The sequence below is a fragment of the Pseudophryne corroboree genome, chromosome 6 (assembly GCF_028390025.1).
Source record: "Pseudophryne corroboree isolate aPseCor3 chromosome 6, aPseCor3.hap2, whole genome shotgun sequence".
Classification (NCBI taxonomy): Eukaryota; Metazoa; Chordata; class Amphibia; order Anura; family Myobatrachidae; genus Pseudophryne; species Pseudophryne corroboree.
The window spans coordinates 291750085-291776217 of NC_086449.1; the positions used below are offsets into that span (position 1 = coordinate 291750085).

Genomic DNA, 26133 nt, shown 5'->3' on the forward strand with positions numbered 1-26133 from the left:
CATCCTCATATTTGGCAATTGCTCCGCCTCCACACCAATAACGTCCTCATACATGTCGACACACACGTACCGACACACAGCAGACACACAGGGAATGCTCTATACGAAGACAGGACCCACTAGCCCTTTGGGGAGACAGAGGGAGAGTCTGCCAGCACACACCAAAAAGCGCTATATATGACAGGGATAGCCTTATGATTAAGTGCTCCCTTATAGCTGCTTTTATATTGATATATTGCCATTTATTTTGCCCCCCCTCTCTGTTATACCCTGTTTCTGTAGTGCAGTGCAGGGGAGAGACCTGGGAGCCTTCCTGACCAGCGGAGCTGTGACAGAAAATGGCGCCGTGTGCTGAGGAGATAGGCCCCGCCCCTTTTCCGGCGGGCTCGTCTCCCGCTATTTAGTACATTTAGGCAGGGGTAAATATCTCCATATAGCCTCTGGGGCTATATGTGAGGTATTTTTAGCCTTTTTAAAGGTTTTCATTTGCCTCCCAGGGCGCCCCCCTCCCAGCGCCCTGCACCCTCAGTGACTGCCGTGTGAAGTGTGCTGAGAGGAAAATAGCGCACAGCTGCAGTGCTGTGCGCTACCTTAAGAAGACTGCAGGAGTCTTCAGCCGCCGATTCTGGACCTCTTCTTGCTTCAGCATCTGTGAGGGGGCCGGCGGCGTGGCTCCGGTGACCATCCAGGCTGTACCTGTGATCGTCCCTCTGGAGCTTCATGTCCAGTAGCCAAGAAGCCAATCCATCCTGCACGCAGGTGAGTTCACTTCTTCTCCCCTCTGTCCCTCGTTGCAGTGATCCTGTTGCCAGCAGGAATCACTGTAAAATAAAAAACCTAAGCTAAACTCTCTAAGCAGCTCTTTATGAGAGCCACCTAGAATTGCACCCTTCTCGGCCGGGCACAAAAATCTAACTGGAGTCTGGAGGAGGGTCATAGGGGGAGGAGCCAGTACACACCACCTGACCTGTAAAAGCTTTACTTTTGTGCCCTGTCTCCTGCGGAGCCGCTATTCCCCATGGTCCTTTCAGGAACCCCAGCATCCACTTAGGACGATAGAGAAAAGGTGTATATAGCATAACATCCTTTTATTTCACAACAACAGACAAATAAAACAATGATAGTAAAATTAGCACAAATCCTGGAGTAGTCAACAGGTGCAGTGGGTAATTACCCGATGTTCCAGAACTGCGATCAAACAGTTCTAAATGGGCTTTGGATCAAACTGCAGGGATTCCGGACTTCCCTCAGTATTGGGCCAGATGGTATAGCAACCGTCTCTCCACTCCACTGAAAACCCGCTGACGCCTCCCTGGACCTCACCTCACCTCACCAGGTGAGGTCCAGGGAGGCGTCAGCGGGTTTTCAGTGGAGTGGAGAGACGGTTGCTATACCATCTGGCCCAATACTGAGGGAAGTCCGGAATCCCTGCAGTTTGATCCAAAGCCCATTTAGAACTGTTTGATCGCAGTTCTGGAACATCGGGTAATTATCCACTGCACCTGTTGACTACTCCAGGATTTGTGCTAATTTTACTATCATTGTTTTATTTGTCTGTTGTTGTGAAATAAAAGGATGTTATGCTATATACACCTTTTTTCCTCTATATGATCCACTGAGAGGACGAATTTCTGCACGTCAGACCCTGAACATCCATATATGAGCGCTGGTTAAGTGTTACTCTCCATTTTTTTGTATTTGTGCACTTTTGGGTGAGGGTTTGGAGGAAACCTCACAGGGGTTGAAAATACTTCTAGCAGCTCTTTGCGCACAGGATACTATCACTCCATTTGCTATATTGAAACACTGACACCACCTTAAGGAGAAACTGGGGATGAGTCCGCAGCTCTGCCCTGTCCGAATGGACAATCAGATATGGGCTTTTTGAGACAAACGCCGCCAATTCTGACACTCGCCTGGCCGAGGCCAGGACCAACAGCATGGTCACTTTCCCTGTGAGATATTTCAAATCCACAGATTTGAGCGGTTTAAACCAATGTGATTTTAGGAATCCCAGAACTACGTTGAGATCCCACAGTGCCACTGGAGGCACAAAAAGGGGGTTGTATATGCAGTACTCCCTTGACAAACTTCTGGACTTCAGGAACTGAAGCCAATTCTTTCTGGAAGAAAATCGACAGGGCCGAAATTTGAACCTTAATGGACCCCAATTTGAGGCCCATAGACACTCCTGTTTGCAGGAAATGCAGGAAACGACCGAGTTGAAATTTCTTCATGGGGCCTTCCTGGCCTCACACCACGCAACATATTTTCGCCACATGTGGTGATAATGTTGTGCGGTCACCTCCTTCCTGGCTTTGACCAGGGTAGGAGTGACCTCTTCCGGAATGCCTTTTCCCTTAGGATCCGGCGTTCAACCGCCCTGCCGTCAAACGCAGCCGCGGTAAGTCTTGGAACAGACATGGTACTTGCTGAAGCAAGTCCCTTCTTAGCGGCAGAGGCCATGAGTCCTCTGTGAGCATCTCTTGAAGTTCCGGGTACCAAGTCCTTCTTGGCCAATCCGGAGCCACGAGTATAGTTCTTACTCCTCTACGTCTTATAATTCTCAATACCTTGGGTATGAGAAGCAGAGGAGGGAAGACATACACCGACTGGTACACCCACGGTGTTACCAGAACGTCCACAGCTATTGCCTGAGGGTCTTTTGACCTGGCGCAATACTTGTCCAGTTTTTTGTTCAGGCGGGACGCCATCATGTCCACCTTTGGTCTTTTCCAACGGTTCACAATCATGTGGAAGACTTCCCGATGAAGTCCCCACTCTCCCGGGTGGAGGTTGTGCCTGCTGAGGAAGTCTGCTTCCCAGTTGTCCACTCCCGGAATGAACACTGCTGACAGTGCTATCACATGATTTTCCGCCCAGCGAAAAATCCTTGCAGTTTCTGCCATTGCCCTCCTGCTTCTTGTGCCGCCCTGTCTGTTTACGTGGGCAACTGCCGTGATGTTGTCCCACTGGATCAATACCGGCTGACCTTGAAGCAGAGGTCTTGCTAAGCTTAGAGCATTGTAAATTGCCCTTAGCTCCAGTATATTTATGTGGAGAAAAATCTCCAGACTTGATCACACTCCCTGGACATTTTTTCCCTGTGTGACTGCTCCCCAGCCTCTCAGGCTGGCCTCCGTGGTCACCAGCATCCAATCCTGAATGCCGAATCTGCGGCCCTCTAGAAGATGAGCACTCTGTAACCACCACAGGAGAGACACCCCTGTCCCTGGAGACAGGGTTATCTGCTGATGCATCTGAAAATGCGATCCGGACCATTTGTCCCGCAGATCCCACTGAAAAGTTCTTGCGTGGAATCTGCCAAATGGAATCGCTTCGTAATAAGCCACCATTTTTCCCAGGACTCTTGTGCAATGATGCACTGACACTTTTCCTGGTTTTAGGAGGTTCCTGACTAGCTCGGATAACTCCCTGGCTTTCTCCTCCGGGAGAAACACCTTTTTCTGGACTGTGTCCAGAAACATCCCTAGGAACAGCAGACGTGTCGTCGGAAACGGCTGCGATTTTGGATATTTAGAATCCACCCGTGCTGTCGTAGAACTACTTGAGATAGTGCTACTCAGACTTCCAACTGTTCTCTGGACCTTGCCCTTATCAGGAGATCGTCCAAGTAAGGGATAATTAAGACGCCTTTTCTTTGAAGAAGAATCATCATTTCGGCCATTACTTTGGTAAAGACCCGGGGTGCCGTGGACAATCCAAACGGCAGCGTCTGAAACTGATAGTGACAGTTCCGTACCACGAACCTGAGGTACCCTTGGTGAGAAGGGCAATTTGGGACATGGAGGTAAGCATCCTTGATGTCCAGGGACACCATATAGTCCCCTTCTTCCTGGTTCGCTATCACTGCTCTGAGTGACTCCATCTTGATTTGAACCTTTGTATGTAAGTGTTCAAAGATTTCCCATTTAGAATAGGTCTCACCGAGCCGTCTGGCTTCAGTACCACAATATAGTGTGGAATAATACCCCTTTCCTTGTTGTAGGAGGGGTACTTTGATTATCACCTGCTGGGAATACAGCTTGTGAATTGTTTCCAATACTGCCTCCCTGTCGGAGGAAGACGTTGGTAAAGCAGACATCAGGAGCCTGCGAGGGGGAGACGTCTCGAATTTCCAGTCTGTACCCCTGGGATACTACTTGTAGGATCCAGGGGTCCACTTGCGAGTGAGCCCACTACGCGCTGAAACTCTTGAGACGACCCCCCACCGCACTTGAGTCCGCTTGTATGGCCCCAGCGTCATGCTGAGGACTTGGCAGAAGCTGTGGAGGGCTTCTGTTCCTGGGAATGGGCTGCCTGCTGCAGTCTTCTTCCCTTTCCTCTATCCCTGGGCAGATATGACTGGCCTTTTGCCCGCTTGCCCTTATGGGGACGAAAGGACTGAGGCTGAAAAGACGGTGTCTTTTTCTGCTGAGATGTGATTTGGGGTAAAAAAGGTGGATGTTCCAGCTGTTGCCGAGGCCACCAGGTCCGATGGACCGACCCCAAATAACTCCTTCTGCATCACCTGACCACTGTCGTGTCCATAAACATCTTCTGGCAGATATGGACATCGCACTTACTCTTGATGCCAGAGTGCAAATATCCCTCTGTGCATCTCGCATATATAGAAATGCATCCTTTAAATGCTCTATAGTCAATAAAATACTGTCCCTGTCAAGGGTATCAATATTTTCAGTCAGGGAATCCGACCAAGCCCCCCCAGCGCTGCACATCCAGGCTGAGGCGATCGCTGGTCGCAGTATAACACCAGTATGTGTGTATATACCTTTTTAGGATATTTTCCAGCCTCTCAGCTGGCTCCTTGAGGGCGGCCCTATCTGGAGACGGTACCGCCACTTGTTTTGATAAGCGTGTGAGCGCCTTATCCACCCTAAAGGGTGTTTCCCAACGCGCCCTAACTTCTGGCGGGAAAGGGTATACCGCCAATAATTTTCTATCGGGGGAAACCCACGCATCATCACACACTTCATTTAATTTATCTGATTCAGGAAAAACTACAGGTAGTTTTTTCACACCCCACATAATACCCTTCTTGTGGTACTTGTAGTATCAGAAATATGTAACACCTCCTTCATTGCCCTTAACATGTAACGTGTGGCCCTAAAGGAAAATACGTTTGTTTCTTCACCGTCGACACTGGAGTCAGTGTCCGTGTCTGTGTCGACCGACTGAGGTAAATGAGCGTTTTACAGCCCCTGACGGTGTTTGAGACGCCTGGACAGGTACTAATTTGTTTGCCGGCCGTCTCATGTCGTCAACCGACCTTGCAGCGTGTTGACATTATCACGTAATTCCTTAAATAAGCCATCCATTCCGGTGTCGACTCCCTAGAGAGTGACATCACCATTTCAGGCAATTGCTCCGCCTCCTCACCAACATCGTCCTCATAAATGTCGACACACAGCACACACACAGGGAATGCTCTGATAGAGGACAGGACCCCACTAGCCCTTTGGGGAGACAGAGGGAGAGTTTGCCAGCACACACCAAAAACGCTATAATTATACAGGGACAACCTTTATATAAGTGTTTTTCCCTTATAGCATTTTAATATATATATATACATATCGCCAAATAAGTGCCCCCCCTCTCTGTTTTAACCCTGTTTCTGTAGTGCAGTGCAGGGGAGAGCCTGGGAGCCTTCCCACCAGCATTTCTGTGAGGGAAAATGGCGCTGTGTGCTGAGGAGAATAGGCCCCGCCCCCTTTTCGGCGGGCTTCTTCTCCCGTTTTTCTGAGACCTGGCAGGGGTTAAATACATCCATATAGCCCCCAGGGGCTATATGTGATGTATTTTTAGCCAGAATAAGGTACTATCATTGCTGCCCAGGGCGCCCCCCCCCCAGCGCCCTGCACCCTCAGTGACCGCTGCTATGAAGTGTGCTGACAACAATGGCGCACAGCTGCAGTGCTGTGCGCTACCTTATGAAGACTGAAGAGTCTTCTGCCGCCGTTTCTGGACCTTCACTTTTCGGCATCTGCAAGGGGGGTCGGCGGCGCGGCTCCGGGACGAACCCCAGGGTGAGACCTGTGTTCCGACTCCCTCTGGAGCTAATGGTGTCCAGTAGCCTAAGAAGCCAATCCATCCTGCACGCAGGTGAGTTCACTTCTCTCCCCTAAGTCCCTCGATGCAGTGAGCCTATTGCCAGCAGGACTCACTGAAAATAAAAAACCTAACAAACTTTTACTCTAAGCAGCTCTTTAGGAGAGCCACCTAGATTGCACCCTTCTCGGCCGGGCACAAAAATCTTAACTGAGGCTTGGAGAAGGGTCATAGGGGGAGGAGCCAGTGCACACCACCTGATCCTAAAGCTTTTAACTTTTGTGCCCCGTCTCCTGCGGAGCCGCTAATCCCCATGGTCCTGACGGAGTCCCCAGCATCCACTTAGGACGTCAGAGAAATCAGCACTCCAGGGTTACCTCTAAGTGCAGCATATAGCCAGCCGGACGCACAGGGGAGAGCTACTTGAATCGACCCCAAGTGCGTGGAATATAATATAGTGATTGAAAGCTTGACTAGTTTCTGAAAGCCAGAGGAAAGAAGGAATTGTGCTCATATTGAGATTGTGAGCCTCAACCAGTGACAAGACACACTAAGGACTGGGGCTGTCCCAGAACCAACACGTTGTGCAGCCAAATAAGGGTTTAATAGTAAGATACCTTGGCCTCCCCTTGTGAGGTTCTTGATTCCAATTTAGTATATGTATATATATATATATATATAATCATTCCAATTTAGTATATGTGCTGCCAAAGCAAGCACAGGTTGTAATACTTTACAAGTGTTATTTCCAAAATGGGAGTGTGCCTTCTGCAGACAAGTGGAAACTATAAAGGATATGTATAATATGTAAAGTTTACAACTTGAATAAATCTTCAGCAGAAACTAAAAGAGCAGATCCACTATAATTAAAAACTTGACAAATCCAAATATGGAGCAATTCACACAAATTAGCAGATGAAGCCTAACCAGCATTATCTAATCTGTAGCATGTGGTGGAGAAACACTCGGATGCATTTTGGCTTCGGCAAAAGCACTTACAGCACACATTCTTTAATACTGGGTACATGTTGCAGAGCTGGATTAAGGCTTTGGGGGGCCTGGGGTACCCAAAACTGGGGATCCCTAAAGAGCAATATTATGGATGCAGGAATCAGGTTATTGCGTTCAAGCCCTAAGTGCGTACATGAATGGGGGGGGGGGGGGGAGGGGGGGGGATGTAGTCACACATCACGCCCCCATTTTATGTTAAGCAGGCTGTGTGTATATTCCAGCTGGGCTGTACCCTTCTGCCTCATGTGAATAGCAGGGGAGAGCGTTTCCTCCCTTCTTTTCCTCCCCGTGGGACACTGCAACCCACAAATACATACAGCAACACATTCATACATACTGTCACATAGTCACACACATATATACAAATACATACACAGTGACACTTATATACATACTTGCCACAGTCATACACCTATATACAGTACATACATATATACAGTCATACACCTATATACAGAGGGACAGACCGTTCCCCCTCTCTGAGCCCCTCTTACCTTAAAGGCTGGCTGCTAGGGATTGCCCTCATCACTCCGGGACAGAGCTGTTCCTTTATCCCATGCAGCTGCTGGCACAGTAGCTCTACCCCCTACTTGAACTACACCTCCCTCTTCTCTAGATTGCAGTGTGCAGTTACTGCTCTGCACTGCTTGAATTAAAGTACAGGGGGTCCAGAGAGAGGGAGGCCCAGAGGTATTCACCCCGTGCCCATCCTTAGTCTGTCTCTGTACATATGGATAATACAGACATATATAAAGCAGAAAGCATCCTGTATAGCAGCCACTCTTCTGGTGTACAGATTTATGTATAGTAATCCGTCTAATTACTGTAAGATATTTGGTATGGTATCCGGATAATAGGTCGACATGTAAAAGGCCAGACCTTGTTTTTAAATTTATTTTAACTTTTTCATACTTTACTACCCACGTGGACTACGATTGGGGACGTGGTACACTAATAGGGCTTCTATAGTGAAGGACACCAAAAAAATGAAATAAATAAGTGGTGTCGACCATTTGTCATGTTGACATTTCCGAGTGTCGAACTTTTGACCACGTCGACCTTTGCCATGACAACCAATAGTGGTCGACCCTGTGATTGGGTAGAAATCCATTATATATTTTAGGAAGCCGAGATTTAACAAAGGTATTCTTTAGGTGGGAAACAGGAAAACTACGTATATCAGAATTTTAATAAACCTCCCCTAAGGCAGGCATGTCCAAACTGCGGCCCTCCAGCTGTTGGAAAACTACACATCCCAGCATGCCCTGACAGCAAAACTGTGTCAGGGTATGCTGGGATGTGTAGTTTCACAACAGCTAGAGGGCCGCAGTTTGGACATGCCTGCCCTAAGGGGATGAAAAGGGGTTGACATAATGACGTCATTACCGATGCATGGCTTGCGCTGTGTGAACGCTAACACCCAAACGGACATTTGGATCAAAATTTGGATTGCACCTCCAGTGTGTAGAATTTAATAAACTGGATTTATATTTACTTATATTAATATGTCTCAAATTTACATCTCCATAGATTTACCAACTTTTTAACACTCATTTATACGTACAACTGTGAAAATCAGAAACTCCTGAGTGAAATACGTGTAGAACAGCTAGTTAATAGTATAAATGTTAAGATGATACACACTCTCTATATATAGAATTGTGTAATATTGTAAATAAAAACCCACTACGGTTTCAACTTTAAATCTAAATAATTGCTGCTATGACCTCTCACAAATGGATAGTGGCCAAGAATAATAGGAAAGATGAGTAAATAAAATATTTATTTGTCAGACTGATGGTACACAGTCTCGCTCCATGAGCTTGGCCTTCAGATATGTAACTTAGGCTACAGTCCATTGTGCTGTAAAAAGGTTTCCATGATGAAGCTGATGGTGTAACGCCGATGTAAAGAGTATTATATACATTCCTAGGGCGACGTTTCCATGTCCACATCCTCTTGTAGTTTCTGAACCATTTTGTCTTCCAGCTGTTTTGCTTTTCCTGTAAAAAAAATACAAAGCATTAACTACACTGACGTTATGGAGACTCCCTTTTTAGTATAAGCAAAATTTACATAAGCAGCTCTATATTATTTAGCTACGTATCTTCAGGCAAGCATGTGACTTTCTTCTGCTAAATATACATCTATGCCCAGTCAGGTATGATCCTACTACTTAAAGTGATCAATATCTGTCCTGGCTGCCTATGCAAATTAACAGGAAGATAAAAGCAGATAACAAATAAGAACTGGCTCTATTAGTAATGCGAGGTAAAGAAAAAGAAAAGAAAAACAAATATATGTATAGAAATAAACTGATAGATATTCATATGTAAAACAGTGCATTACTGAGTGTGAGGGAAACCATTCAATTCAGAGTTAACACTGTACCGCACAAGGATAACAAGCTACTGTAGCTCTGCAGAAATATGATTAGTACAACACCGGTACTGGGCACAAGTTTGATCTACTTCTACCTGTATGATTGACAACAACTGTCCCCGCCACTACAGCGACACACAGAAAGACGTTTATAGAGTATCACTTACCAGCATGTGGAGCCCGGATAAGGTGTATGTTCTGTTTGACTTCTTTGATATCCTGGGCTTTCTGCAACTCTTTCCCCTTATTGAGCCTACAAGAGAGGAAATCCATTATACAATTGCTTCACTACGCTGCACACTGCTTAGGAGTGCTGACTAAGCTGGTGCTGCTCACCTGTTCATGATAAACCGGGCTTGTCGCTTCCGCTTAATCTCTTCCACTCTCTTCATAGCCTCAACTATAAAAAGGAGTCAATAAATAGCAGTCCTATTATTAAATGCAATCAAAAAGTATTGAAAAATACAGGGAATGGTATTCTTTTTAGAAAGCGGTATGGAATACGTTCATATTTGACAAAATATCTGCTGCTAAAACATGCAGAGCTGGTTAATCAGGCATGTACAAGAACAGCATTTTCTGGCAGAGTGAATTATAGCCAGGCATTTACCAGTGGTTCCCAAACGTGGTCCTCAAGGCACCCCAACTCTTCAGGTTTTGGGTATATCCATGCTTAGCCACAAGTGACTTAATTAGAACCTCAGTCAGTTTGATTTAATCATCTGTTCTGAGCCATGGATATACCTAAAACCTGGCCCGCTGGGGTGCCTTGAGTACCATGTTTGTGTACCTCTGCTCTAAGTGTAAGCTAAACCATTACTGTTAGCAAGGCCAAACCAATGGTCTCTACTACTATTACATTTAATTTAACAACACACAAGCAGGTAGTTCTGCTACTTCACAAAGTGCTAATATACTAAATACATTCCACAGCACAGTACAATCAAGTGGGGGGAATAAAAATTTACCATACAATAATGCTGGGCATACATGGACAGATAAAATGCCTGTCAGACGGACAGGCATTTTATCTGCCGCTGCCAATATCCAGGACATACACTGTGAGATCTCTGGTATCGGCCCCGAGGAAACGACATTTCCCCATTCCGTCCCATATGAAGGAACAGAGGAAATGTCTGTTGTTCAACCGCGGAGATCATACACTGCCCATTGCTGCCGACTGGATTCTTAGAAAATATCGCTTTGGACGGACACGATCTGGCAATGTCAAACCGATCGATATTTTCAGATCAGTCAGCCACATATAAGCTACAATTATCTGGGCAATACCGGGTGTATCGGCCAGATAATCATAGCATGTATGCCCAGCATAAAAAAAATAAGATTTTACTTACCGATAAATCTATTTCTCGTAGTTCGTAGTGGATGCTGGGACTCCGTCAGGACCATGGGGAATAGCGGCTCCGCAGGAGACAGGGCACAAAATTTAAAAGTTTGACCACTAGGTGGTGTGTACTGGCTCCTCCCCCTATGACCCTCCTCCAAGCCTCAGTTAGGATACTGTGCCCGGACGAGCGTACACAATAAGGAAGGATTTTGAATCCCGGGTAAGACTCATACCAGCCACACCAATCACACCGTACAACTTGTGATCTGAACCCAGTTAACAGTATGACAAACGTAGGAGCCTCTGAACAGACGGCTCACAACAATAACAACCCGATTTTTTTGTAACAATAACTATGTACAAGTATTGCAGACAATCCGCACTTGGGATGGGCGCCCAGTATCCACTACGGACTACGAGAAATAGATTTATCGGTAAGTAAAATCTTATTTTCTCTGACGTCCTAGTGGATGCTGGGACTCCGTCAGGACCATGGGGATTATACCAAAGCTCCCAAACGGGCGGGAGAGTGCGGATGACTCTGCAGCACCGAATGAGAGAACTCCAGGTCCTCCTTAGCCAGGGTATCAAATTTGTAGAATTTTGCAAACGTGTTCTCCCCTGACCACGTAGCTGCTCGGCAGAGTTGTAATGCCGAGACCCCTCGGGCAGCCGCCCAAGATGAGCCCACCTTCCTTGTGGAATGGGCCTTGACAGATTTAGGCTGTGGCAGGCCTGCCACAGAATGTGCAAGTTGAATTGTGCTACAAATCCAACGAGCAATCGTCTGCTTAGAAGCAGGAGCACCCAGCTTGTTGGGTGCATACAGTATAAACAGCGAGTCAGATTTTCTGACTCCAGCCGTCCTTGAAATATATATTTTCAATGCTCTGACAACGTCCAGCAACTTGGAATCCTCCAAATCGCTAGTAGCCGCAGGCACCACAATAGGCTGGTTCAGGTGAAACGCTGAAACCACCTTAGGCAGAAAGTGAGGATGCGTCCGCAGTTCTGCCCTGTCCGAATGGAAAATCAGATATGGGCTTTTATACGATAAAGCCGCCAATTCTGACACTCTCCTGGCTGAAGCCAGGGCCAGTAGCATTGTTACTTTCCATGTAAGATATTTCAAATCCACCGATTTGAGTGGCTCAAACCAATGGGATTTGAGAAAATCCAAAACTACATTAAGATTCCACGGTGCCACTGGGGGCACAACCGGGGGCTGTATATGTAGTACTCCTTTTACCAAAGTCTGGACTTCAGGAACTGAAGCCAATTCTTTCTGGAAGAAAATCGACAGGGCCGAAATTTGAACCTTAATGGACCCTAATTTGAGGCCCATAGACAATCCTGTTTGCAGGAAATGTAGGAATCGACCCAGTTGAAATTCCTCCGTCGGGGCCTTCCTGGCCTCACACCACGCAACATATTTTCTCCAAATGCGGTGATAATGTTGTGCAGTCACCTCCTTCCTGGCTTTTACCAGGGTAGGGATGACCTCTTCCGGAATGCCTTTTTCCCTTAGGATTCGGCGTTCAACCGCCATGCCGTCAAACGCAGCCGCGGTAAGTCTTGGAATAGACACGGTCCCTGCTGAAGCAGGTCCCGTCTTAGAGGTAGAGGCCACGGATCTTCCGTGAGCATCTACTGAAGTTCCGGGTACCAAGTTCTTCTTGGCCAATCCGGAGCCACGAGTATCGTTCTTACTCCCCTTTGCCGTATAATTCTCAGTACTTTTGGTATGAGAGGCAGAGGAGGAAACACATACACTGACTGGTACACCCATGGTGTTACCAGAGCGTCTACAGCTATTGCCTGAGGGTCTCTTGACCTGGCGCAATACCTGTCCAGTTTTTTGTTGAGGCGGGACGCCATCATGTCCACCATTGGTCTTTCCCAATGGACCACAATCATGTGGAAGACTTCTGGATGAAGTCCCCACTCTCCCAGGTGCAGATCGTGTCTGCTGAGGAAGTCTGCTTCCCAGTTGTCCACTCCCGGGATGAACACAGCTGACAGTGCTAACACATGATTTTCTGCCCAGCGGAGAATCCTTGCAGCTTCTGCCATTGCCCTCCTGCTTCTTGTGCCGCCCTGTCTGTTTACGTGGGCGACTGCCGTGATGTTGTCCGACTGAATCAACACCGGCTGACCCTGAAGCAGAGGTTTTGCCAGGCTTAGAGCATTGTAGATTGCTCTTAGCTCCAGTATATTTATGTGAAGAGACGTCTCCAGGCTTGACCACACGCCCTGGAAGTTTCTTCCCTGTGTGACCGCTCCCCAGCCTCTCAGGCTGGCATCCGTGGTCACTAGGACCCAGTTCTGTATGCCGAATCTGCGGCCCTCTAACAGATGAGCACTCTGCAACCACCATAGCAGAGACACTCTTGTCCTTGTGGACAATTTTATCCGCTGATGCATCTGCAGATGCGATCCGGACCATTTGTCCAGCAGATCCCACTGAAAATCAGAATCCACCCGTGTTGTTGGAGCACTACTTGGGATAGTGCTACTCCGACCTCCAGCTGTTCTCTGGATCTTGCCCTTATCAGGAGATCGTCCAAGTAAGGGATAATTAAGACGCCTTCTCTTCGAAGAAGGATCATCATTTCGGCCATTACCTTGGTAAAGACCCGGGGTGCCGTGGACAATCCAAACGGCAGCGTCTGAAACTGATAATGACAGTTTTGGACCACGAACCTGAGGTACCCTTGGTGTGAAGGACAAATTGGAACATGAAGGTAAGCATCCTTGATGTCCAAGGACACCATAAAATCCCCTTCTTCCAGATTCGCTATCACTGCTCTGAGTGACTCCATCTTGAACTTGAATTTTTGTATGTACAGGTTCAGAGATTTTAGATTTAGAATCGGTCTTACCGAGCCGTCCGGCTTCGGTACCACAAATAGCGTGGAGTAATACCCCTGTCCCTGTTGTAGGAGGGGTACCTTGACTATCACCTGCTGAGAATACAGCTTGTGAATGGCCTCCAATACCGTCGCCCTGTCGGAGGGAGACGTTGGCAAAGCAGACTTTAGGAAACGGCGAGGAGGGGACTTCTCGAATTCCAACCTGTAACCCTGAGATACTACCTGCAGGATCCAGGGGTCCACCTGCGAGTGAGCCCACTGTGCGCTGAAATGTTTGAGGCGACCCCCCACCGCCCCTGAGTCTGCTTGTAAGGTCCCAGCGTCATGCTGACGCCTTTGTAGAAGCCGGGGAGGGCTTCTGCTCCTGGGAAGGAGCTGCTTGTTGCAGTCTCTTACCCTTTCCTTTGCCTCGGGGCAAATAGGAATGTCCTTTTGCTCGTTTGTTCTTATAGGAACGAAAGGACTGCGGCTGAAAAGCCTGCGGCTTTTTCTGCTGGGAGGTGACCTTGGGTAAAAAGGTGGATTTTCCGGCCGTTGCCGTGGCCACCAGATCCGATAGACCGACCCCAAATAATTCCTCCCCCTTATACGGCAATACTTCCATATGTCGTTTGGAATCCGCATCACCTGACCACTGGCTCGTCCATAAACTTCTTCTGGCAGATATGGACATCGCACTTACTCTTGATGCCAGAGTGCAAATATCTCTCTGTGCATCTCGCATATAAAGAAATGCATCCTTTAACTGCTCTATAGTCCGTAAAATACTGTCCCTATCCAGGGTATCAATATTTTCAGACAGTGACTCCGACCAAGCCACGCCAGCACTGCACATCCAGGCTGAGGCGATTGCTGGTCTCAGTATAACACCCGTATGTGTGTATATACTTTTTAATGTATTCTCCAGCCTCCTATCAGCTGGATCCTTGAGGGCGGCCGTATCAGGAGACGGTAACGCCACTTGCTTTGATAAGCGTGTGAGCGCCTTATCCACCCTAGGAGGTGTTTCCCAGCGCGCCCTAACCTCTGGCGGGAAAGGGTATAATGCCAATAACTTCTTTGAAATTAGCAGTTTTCTATCTGGGGTAACCCACGCTTCATCACACACTTCATTCAGTTCCTCTGATTCAGGTAAAACTATCGGTAGTTTTTTCACACCCCACATAATACCCCTTTTTGTGGTACTTGCAGTATCAGAGATATGCAAAGCCTCCTTCATTGCCGTGATCATATAACGTTGTGGCCCTACTGGAAAATACGTTTGTTTCTTCACCGTCGACACTGGATTCAGTGTCAGTGTCTGGGTCTGTGTCGACCGACTGAGGTAAAGGGCGTTTTACAGCCCCTGACGGTGTCTGAGACGCCTGGACAGGTACTAACTGGTTTGCCGGCTGTCTCATGTCGTCAACCGACTTTTGTAGCGTGCTGACACTATCCCGTAATTCCATAAACAAAGCCATCCATTCTGGTGTCGACTCCCTAGGGGGTGACATCACCATTACAGGCAATTGCTCCGCCTCCACGCCAACATCGTCCTCATACATGTCGACACACGTACCGACACACAGCAGACACACAGGGAATGCTCTGATAGAAGACAGGACCCCACTAGCCCTTTGGGGAGACAGAGGGAGAGTTTGCCAGCACACACCCAAGCGCTATAAATATATATATAGGGACAACCTTAATAAGTGTGTTCCCTTTATAGCAGCTCAAATATTATAAATATCGCCAATAAGTGCCCCCCCTCTCTGTTTTTACCTTGTTTCTGTAGTGCAGTGCAGGGGAGAGTCCTGGGAGCCTTCCTCGCAGCGGAGCTGGGCAGGAAAATGGCGCTGTGTGTTGAGGAGAATAGGCCCCGCCCCCTTTTCGGCGGGCTTCTTCTCCCGGTTTTTTTGGAACCTGGCAGGGGTTAAATACATCCATATAGCCCCAGGGGCTATATGTGATATATTTTAGCCAGAATAGGTATATTACATTGCTGCCCAGGGCGCCCCCCCCAGCGCCCTGCACCCTCAGTGACCGTTGGTGTGAAGTGTGCGGAGAGCAATGGCGCACAGCTGCAGTGCTGTGCGCTACCTCATGAAGACTGAGACGTCTTCTGCCGCCGGTTTCTGGACCTCTTCTCTATTCGGCATCTGCAAGGGGGTCGGCGGCGCGGCTCCGGTGACCCATCCAGGCTGTACCTGTGATCGACCCTCTGGAGCTAGTGTCCAGTAGCCTAAGAAGCAAATCCATCCTGCACGCAGGTGAGTTCACTTCTTCTCCCCTAAGTCCCTCGTTGCAGTGAGCCTGTTGCCAGCAGGACTCACTGAAAATAAAAAACCTAACAAACTTTTTCTAAGCAGCTCTTTAGGAGAGCCACCTAGATTGCACCCTGCTCGGACGGGCACAAAAACCTAACTGAGGCTTGGAGGAGGGTCATAGGGGGAGGAGCCAGTACACACCACCTAGTGGTCAAACTTTTAAATTTTGTGCCCTGTCTCCTGCGGAGCCGCTATTCCCCATGGTCCTGACGGAGTCCCAGCATCCACTAGGACGTCAGAGAAATAATGAAACTAGAGGGAAGATGACCTTGCTTGCCATCACTGACTCAGGCATGCATTTTATCTCTATTACACTGACAATCTATATCTAAGGCTATATTACATTAACACTGCTATCTATTTTTTGGAGAAGTAGCAGGTAAATAAAATGCACTATTCAGTTTTACCTAACCATCCACAACACAGCTTAATATACTACATATTTACACACACATAGCTTTAAAGCAAATAAATAACAGTATTTTCTAGTATTTGATTGGGAACTTGTATATGTAAAAGGAAATCTAAAAATCAAAACACATTACCAGTTTTGCTCCACAACTCCCTCTGGTATTTAACGGGTTCATTTCTTCGCTTTTCAAATTCAAAGGAATTATCCTGTGAAAGATGAGATAATGCAATAAACCATACAGTACACTCATGGAAGTGTTTGTACAGTGTATAAGTACACCTCAAAAATACCCCTACTGCCTACTACTGATTTGATTTATGTTTTTTCGAGCACACCTGGAATTACATTTTTGTTTCTCTAATTTCCTACTTTCAAACCATATTTTATATTGTGCTTCTGTTTTGAAGAAAACACAGTTTCTGTTCTGGTAGCATAATGGAATTATATTAAGTGTGGTGTAGTGTTCCCGCTAGGATGCGGGCAGGGCACAGAGGTGCAGGGTCACTGTGTCACGCGCACATGCTCGGAAAAGGGGCCAACGTCGCTGCTGGGGTCAATTTGGCCTCCTCCACGTCTCCAATGGGGGCGGGGTGTGTCAACCTGTCTACGTCACTAATGGCTCTCCACTTACTGTGAACAGATGCGGATGCACAGCACTGGCAGGCTGTTTTAGCAGCGCTCCTGCTAAAACAGCCTAGCGTGGACACTAGCAGTGTATCATGTAATAACACACTCCATGGCCACATTATTAGGTACACCGCTACACCGGCTACAAATGTTAGCTGCACTTGGCACAAATGTTAGTGCCTTACAGCATGGGGACATTAGGTCACTGTCTGTGTGGAGTTTGAATGTTGTCACTCCATTTGTTAACTAAAGGGCCCCATACACCAACGATTTTGCACGATTTCGACATATCGGGCCGATATATCTTATGAAAAGTGTCAAATCGTATGTGTTTTACATCCAATCCGATGCACGCTCCTGTGAGCATTGGATCGGAGCCCCTAGGTCAGGCATGTCCAAACTGCGGCCCTCCAGCTGTTGAGAAACTACACATCCCAGCATAACCTGACACAGCTTTAGCATTCTCTGACAGCAAAACTGTGTCAGGGCATGCTGGGATATGTAGTTTCTCAACAGCTGGAGGGCCGCAGTTTGGACATGCCTGCCCTAGGTCGTTGGTGCTGCACTAATGATATATCGGAATTGGATGGAAAGTGTGTGTATTTTGTGCATGTGATATTACATGCAATGTATCACAGGGAAGTTTGACTGGCATTCTCAGGACACTCCCAGCCCCTCTAGTCCTCTAATTCAGCCCATCAGATATATCTTATGGTACAATTGTATGCCATACGATATACGACATGCGATTTATAGCGGCTTCATCAATCACACGCGATATATCTTATGCAAAAATAGCACAAAGGTACAAAATTGTATGGAATCACTCCCGGGAAGGTCCCAGGGGAGTTCAAGGGAAATCGCATCCGACTTCAGCCTCAGACATGTTGTTGTAGTGTATGGGGCCCTTTAGAATTAGAGACACATCAGACTCTAGCATTTCCAGAAAATGATGCACAAAAATGCAGAGTGGCAAAGGAGAATGGCCACTTTTTTTATGCAAAAGGTGCAGCACATCCTACTCTTACGTGGATGGAGACCCACGCTGGGTTCCACTCCAGTCGTCAGGGACAGGAAACAGAGGCTACAATGTACACCGGATAACAAAAACTGGTGTTTGGAGAAGCATTGCCTGGCCTTCCAAAATTAAATTTCTGCTGCAATGTGCAGACTTAGATCCACCCTGCCTTGTGTAGATAGTTCAGACTAGTGATGTAATGGTTACGAAAAGATTTCTTAGTTCACGTTAGGCCCCTAATTACTAATTAAGCATTGTTTCTATAACAGAGCCTAATTGCGTATTGTACTTCCCTATATGACAACAGTCCACCAATCTTCTAATGGTTACTTTCAGCAAAATAACGCACCAGGGGCCTAAATTGAGCGATTATCGAACTGCACGTCTAGCGTTCGTATTACGCAAGGGGTAACAGCGACAAATTGCATACAGATCATAATCGCAACGTAGCCGCTGTTTGACCGACAGGAAGACAACCTTTCTGGGCAGAAACCTGCCGTTTTCTAGGTGTCAGAAATAACACAGGCGCGTCCAGGCGTTTTTGGGGAGGGTCTCTCTAACGTCAGCACAGACCACTTCCAGGCCCTCTCAGTCACAGATTAGTGGCAGCCTCAGACCTACTTACATTTGCTCAGACGACAAAAATATTCGATGTTCTGGAAATTGCGAATGGATAGCGATCTGCGATGCAACTTGCATGTGGAGTTTTTTCTTCCTGTCAGGGCTGCACCTTTCTACTTGCAGACAACTGTAATTTCTCAGAGTAGCGATCCATTCTGAATTAGGCCCTATGTCATCAAGCACATATGAACCTGGCAACGAGTTCATTGCACTCTAATGGCACACCACAGGCACCAGATATCACTCCAACAGATCCCCTTGGGGTGTGGTAGAACAGGAGAGGCGCAGCAACTGCGTAATGCTATAATTTCAACATGGACCAGAATATGTAGGAAAAATTTCCATGGATAATTCTACCTGTTCCAGGGGTAGAAGTGGGGCCTTACCCAGTACTAGGTGAACCTAATCAAGCAGCCATTGAGTTTATATTAGTGCAAAATAAACACATTTGGCCAGGTATTTTCAGAATATATTTTTCTAATCCGAGCAAGAAACCTCTGTGAATCTGAACAAACAATGATGGGTCTGTTCTTACCAGTAATACATTTGATCTGAATACCACTTTCATGAGTAGAGACTTGGGGGGGGGGGGCAAATTTACTAAAGCTTCTAAACCAGAGAATTGGTGATGTTGCCCACAGCAACAATCAGATGCTATCATTTTCTAAAAGGCAATAGAGAAATGATAGACGGCATCTAATTGGTTGCTATGGGCAACATCACCAATTCTCTGGTTTAGACGCTTCAGTAAATTTACCCATAAGTCTGCCAGCTTTTGGCACACACTTAAACTCCAATTACAAGAACAGCAGATGTGGAGTTTAGAGTCAGCCTCCGAAATGGCCAAGTGTATTCATTAGGGATGGGAGCGAATGTCCAAATAGCAGGGGCTTTTTATTTTTGTGTTAGTTAACACACACACATATAAAACAAATTATTTAATCTTACAGAGAATACAAAATATGAAATGATCTTTAAGAAGTGTCAAATGTGACCTAAATAATCATTTTAAGACATTACAGGTGTCAAAACTTTTGGCTAACAAACATGCAATAGTATATACAGGTTGAGTATCCCATATCCAAATATTCCAAAATACGGAATATTCCGAAATACGGAATTTTTTGAGTGAGACTGAGATAGTGAAAACTTTGTTTTCTGATGTCTCAATGTACACAAACTTTGTTTAATACACAAATTTATTCAAAATATTGTATTAAATGACCCTCAGGCTGTGTGTATAAGGTGTATATGAAACATAAATGAATTGTGTGTATGTACACAAACTTTGTTTAATGCACAAACTTATTAAAAATATTGTATGAAATGCCCTTCAGGCTGTGTGTATAAGGTGTATATGAAACATAAATGTATTCTGTGCTTAGACTTAGGTCCCATCGCCATGCTGTCTCATTATGGTATGCAATTATTCCAAAATACAGAAAAATCCGATATCCAAAATACCTCTGGTCCCAAGCATTTTGGATAAGGGATACTCAACCTGTATTACTCTAGCTCCTTGCACTTCCTGTGAACAGCACTGGCTGAGAACTGCATTTTTATATGACTGCCCAGCACTGGGAGACCTCCCCTCTGTGCACGTGACTGCCCGGATCAGGGAATCCTCTCAACCACTCAATCTTTACAAATGTAAATGTAAGAATGTACCTTTGGAGAGAATGGTCGACACAGACAAGGGGGCAAATAATTTTTGCCCTGTTTTTAATGTTGGGCAGCCAGCCATCATTCTAATAAATCAATTTTAAGGGCTTATTTTGAGACTAGTTTTGCTGCATTAGTCAGACATTGCATCATAAAATGTGTATAAAACACCAAACCAACATACTCCAGTGTCCATAAACATTTACATGGGGTAAGTAGAAGTAACATACCAAAATGAGGCAAATATGCTTCATGCTGCTGAGTGTAAGAGCCTAAATCAGAACGTACCACAGTTAACTCTTTACCAGCCGCCTTCCTGAAGGCTTTTGTCCATCTGAGCTTTCTGGGATTGCGCTTCTTTTTGAAGTTTTTGTGGCATTTTGACCGGCAAAATCTGAAGGCCTGAAAACAAAAAGACCAATACATTCATATTTACATGGTCTGTTAGGAAAACACAGCTATATTTTCCTATAAGCATGCTGTGGTAATAACTTACATCTCTATACTTCATGCTTACATTATGTGAGGCAGAGATGGCTAAACTCTGAGGTCTATGTACTAAGCCTTGGCGAGAAAGTCGCTGGAAATAAAGTCCCAGCCAACCAGCTCCTGTCATTTTTCAAACACAGCCTGTGACATGGCAGTTGGGATCTGATTGGCTGGTCCTTTATCTCTCTCCAAGACTTAAGGGGCTATTTACTAAAACCCCTTTCACACTGCACAAATAACTCGGTATCGACTCGGCATATTGCCGGGTCGACACGGGTCAGCGTGCGATGTGAAAGGGGCATAGCCGAAATCCCGGGTCGCCTGACCCGGCAATTCATCCCGGGAATAAAGCAGTGTTATTCCCGGGTTGAACACTGGGTCAATGGCAGCGCAAAGGGGCTCGCGGGTCGCTACAACAGGGAGAGGCGGCGCGGAGATGATCTCATCTCCCGCTGCCGGCTCCACCCCCCGCTACTATGGCAACCCACCCGGCATATTGCCGGGTCAGGGTAGCCAGCGGCAGCGGGCAATGCCGGATCCCACTCGGGAACGACCAGTTTCCAATTCCCGGGTGGGATCCGGCATTGGCAGTGTGAAAGGGGTATTAGTCTTGGAGAGAAATAAGTTGATGGAGAGAAAGTAACAGCCAATAAGCTCCTAACTGCCATGTCACAGGCTGTGTTTGAAAAATGACAGGAGCTTAGTAAACATACCCCTTACTGCATAGACTCTGTTTTCCAGAAGATCTAGAAAACAATCAGGGGTCCTTAAGGACAGAGTGGGCCATCTCTGATGTAAGGGATCCAGCAGTAAGTTTCTTTTAAATATATTATTATCTTTTATTTATATGGCGCTACAAGGGATCTGCAGCACCCATTACAGCGTACATAAAAAAATTAGCAAAACAAGAAAACGGCACTTAAGCCCCACACACACTAAACGAGAAAGTGAAAGATCTCTCTGAGAAGGGCCTGTCTGAGCTGGATCTGTCACAATCTTGTCCAGTGTGTACACTCAATGTCGTTAATGATGCATGCTCCCACACATCGTTAACGACCCCCTCCCTCGTCTGAACACGTCCAGACAAGGGAGTTCCTCATTAACGACAGCCATGCGGCAGCTGTCGTTCCCGCGCTGCCCCCTCCCTCAGCTGCCGTACCTGCCGGCATCGTTAAGTGTGTATGCACTTGCCGATGCCGGCACCCCACCGCCACCAATATCAGCAGAGATCGGCTAGTGTGTACTGGCCTTTGCAGTTCTAATACTGGGCAAGTACGAAAATCCAAGGGTTAGGTGCCATCAAAGGGAGTATGGAGTATAAGATGGTGTAAGAGAAGGAAAGGCACATGAAGGGAGAAGGCAGACAAATATATACACGAAATGTGCAAAATTTTAGGCAGGAGTAGAAAAAATGCTGCAAAGTGAGAATGCTTTTGTTAATACTTTGTTATAATTTACCACTGACGACAGGGGTTGGTTTATTTAGGAGTAATATGAACACAATAGGGGTCATTTAGACCCGACCACGCACTAGCGTTTTTTTGCAGCGCTGCGATCAGGTCAGTACTGCGCATGCACCGCAATGCGCAGGCGTGTCACACGGTTATAAAGCGTATCGTTGCTGTGCGATGGGTTTTACGAAGAATCTATTCGCAAGGAGATTGACAGTAAGAGGGCATTTATGGGTGGCAAATGATAGTTTTCAGGGAGTGGTTGGAAAAAAGCAGGCATGTCCAAGCGTTTGCAGGGCGGGTGTCTGACATCAATTCCGGCCCCGGACAGGCTGAAGTGATCGCAGCGGCTGAGAAAGTTCTGGGCAACTCAGAAACTGCACCGTTTTTTTTGTACCGCTCAGCTGCATAAGTGTTTGCACACTTGCACAGCTAAAATACACTCCCCGGTGGGCAGCGACTATGCAAACGCAGGACTGCAAACACCAGCTAGAAAGCGATCAGGTCTGAATTACCCCCTATGTGAGAGATGTATCAAACCTTCTGCAGGTGAAGTTGTCCATAGACCCAATCAGCTTTTAGTAATCACTTTATACAAGGTACAAGATAAAGAACCTAGAAGCTGGTGGATATTGGCAACCTCTCCCAAAACTTCTCCCTCTGTCCAGCTTAGAAAGTGACATATCTCCCCCGCTGGCTGATACACAGCAGCGGCAGGGTAACGTTACTGTACGCCGCTCATACCACACTCGCATCTCCCAAGCTCAACCCATAGGCTCACAGCGTGCGCCGATGTATACAGTAACACATCGAGCTGCCCAATCACAGACACCACCTACCTTACAGTCATTCCGTACGAACATCATTCCGTGCCCCGGGTAGATGGGCGCCGAGCAGAAGTAACACTTCTCTATCCGCATGTTGGCGGATCAGCCCGAGCTCCGTCCGGCCCTGGGCAGCGCTAAGCGTGAGAGGAAGTGACGTCCTCAGACGCTGGATTTCCGCAAATCGTAGCAGCCAGAGCGCCATGCACGCGAACGCACAGACGACTTCAGCTCACAGCGACCCCTGCTGGCGACGGAAGCCAGCGGCGTAATTTTTTTTCTGAACTGAGCTAGTCCTAAATGGTGCGCGATAGCGAGGAACGGTGAGCTGACAAAACACTACAAATCGCATATTAATGAAGTACGGTAATTGCCCACGGTGCACTGACTGACTGCTGCAATCTACAGTGGTGGCCAAAATTGCAGACACATTTTGAAATTTTGAGAAATAAAGAATATGTAAGTGCGCAGTCAGCAGCAGCTGGTAAGGGGATGGTCAATTCCCCAATAGACTAAAGAAGAAAAGACACAGGATACCAGCACTGGCTGTACAAATTATAAAAGGACGGTTTGCTGAATAAAAAATAACAATTTATTAAACCATTAAAAAACAGGAATCGATTCTTATTATCTGATAGATAACACTTGTGATCATAATCTCTCCCTGGATGAGATATATTAAAAGTCCACTCTTCTCTGAGACATATGTTATTAAGGCTAGGACAATCTCCAGATGGCACTCACTGTAGCAGAAATAGTTACCAGTTCCACAGACGTATATGATGGCATCAGCTTTAGGAAGAGTCCATTGCTAGCTGCAGGTGTGGATCGGTCTTTATTTGTAGTAATTTCCCAGTGATAGGAACAGTGTCCAATTGTAGCCAAAAGTATCAGAGTCCCAATGTAACGTCAGAGAGTGGTGTCCAGGTAGGTGAGTAGGCTCAACGCGTTTCGCTGGCAACAGAGTGATCCAGCTTCCTCAGGAGCATAAGTTCAGTGTATATTAGGTGTCTATTTATACCCTTCTTAATAGATTGATAACCTGCACCTGTTCAGTGCTTAATTAAAAACACAGCAAACCGTCGAAAATTATACATTTAAAAACATAGTTAGTATCATAACATTCTACTCCTTTCATCAAGGTGAATCTCACCCTAAAACAAGTATTAATACTGTAATTGAACATAAAACTAAATTCAAGTAAAGCCGGTCACGTGATACTCTGAGGCACGTGATCCGGATTTACTACAATCCCATTGGTCCGACTGAAGCACGTGATCCCAGTCACGTGATCGGAGATTCTGTTATTCCCTTCTTGGGAAGTGCTCGATGCTGTTTCTAGAATTTAGAAGGACGGTCTTAACACACGTGACTCAAATCCTCAAATCACGTGACCACGATCCCATTGGTCCTTTTTAGCCACATGACGGGAGTCACGTGATACAGACATAAATCCCCTTCATATAGAGTACTGGACATTCTTTCTATACCTATGTATTCCCTACACGTCACCCAAATCCCCCGATCATGTGACCACAATCCCTAGAAAAGATACATTGTATATAATATATTGAAACTAATTTATACCATGACTAAAATCATTCCCATAATCCCCTACATTCGATCATCAATATTTGTGTCAGTAGACATTTTCTTTTTGGCAAATGATGGATCTAGCCAAAATCCTCATACATTCAAGTATGATTATAGATGTGAAGAAAGGTTTATCGCAACAGTATGGGGAAAATATACACACATACATAGATGTACACAGCATTTATATGTGCCCATACACATATGTGTATACGTGTCTCTACCACAAATGCTGTCTCTATAGAGACCTGCATGTACATAAATACACAAATCATATCAACATATAAACTCATTTAAAAATACCAGCATGTGTATAATTTTCAGTTGGTGAATATATAATTCTCAAAGAGCACAAACTTTCCAGATGTTATATATATACATCAAAAAATATATACACATACATACATACATACATACATACATATATATAAAGAAAGGTAGTTTATAAATATGGGTGGTCTTCAGTATGCCGGCGGTCGGGCTCCCGGCGCTCAGTATACCGGCGCCGGGAGCCCAACAGCCGGCATACCGACACTTATTCTCCCTCATGGGGGTCCACGACCCCCCTGGAGGGAGAATAAAATAGTGTGGCGCGGCAAGCGCAGCGAGCCCGCAAGGGGCTCATTTGCGCTCGCCACACTGTCGGTAAGCCGGCGGTCGGGCACCCGGCCGCCGGCATATCGTAGCGAACCCATAAATATCGACCCCAATCTGGCAGTTGTAATAAATATATGTATACATAAAACTGTATTTCTTATAATAATAATCATCTCAGTAATATGATTTAATCTAATTTATTTGTCAGAAAATTATATAGATGGGACTACACTTTTACCTTTTTTAGTATACTTAAATGACCTCTATATTCTAATACTACATCCAAAGGGTGAAAAACTCCAATTATTAGGACCGGAACAAAAGCATAAATCTCTAATTAGAGAACCGAATTTAATTCAATTGCTTCATTAAGTCCATCTGGATGTAAAGAATTAAACTTCAACATCCAGAAGACTTCTCTCCGACAGAGCTTATTGAATCTATCACCTCCTCTATCTGTGGGGGCAATATATTCAAGACAGGTTATTGAGAGACATGCAGGATTGTTGTTGTGTTCATTAGAATTATGTCGTGATACACTATGGGCCATATATTTGCGTATTATGTTCCGTCGATGTTCCATGAATCGTATATGCAACGATCTTGTGGTTCGTCCTACGTAATTCAAACCACACCCACATGTCAACACGTATATCACGAATTTGGAGTCACAGTTTAGAAAGGATTTCAAATAATATTTTTCATTAGAGAATGGGATTGAAATAAAGGTAGTTTTACGTTCCATATGGTGACACATAGTGCATCTACTCTTTCCACATTTATGGAAGCCTAAAGGTTTCTTTGTCAACCAACTTGTGCCTTCTCTATTTTTCTCTATTGTTGGAATTTT

At 46.0% G+C, this 26133-nt stretch overlaps 1 protein-coding gene across 1 annotated transcript; it reads right to left on the minus strand.

Moving 5' to 3' along the window:
* Positions 1-8846: 8846 nt before the first annotated feature.
* Positions 8847-23254, minus strand: RSL24D1 (ribosomal L24 domain containing 1). The gene is made up of 6 exons (XM_063926120.1): positions 23109-23254; positions 20618-20731; positions 16535-16607; positions 9799-9862; positions 9630-9715; positions 8847-9083 (listed from the first exon to the last, which is right to left on the minus strand). The coding sequence occupies exons 1-6, from the start codon at positions 23187-23189 to the stop codon at positions 9010-9012; spliced, it is 492 nt and encodes a 163-aa protein (XP_063782190.1). The 5' UTR covers positions 23190-23254; the 3' UTR covers positions 8847-9009.
* Positions 23255-26133: the final 2879 nt, after the last annotated feature.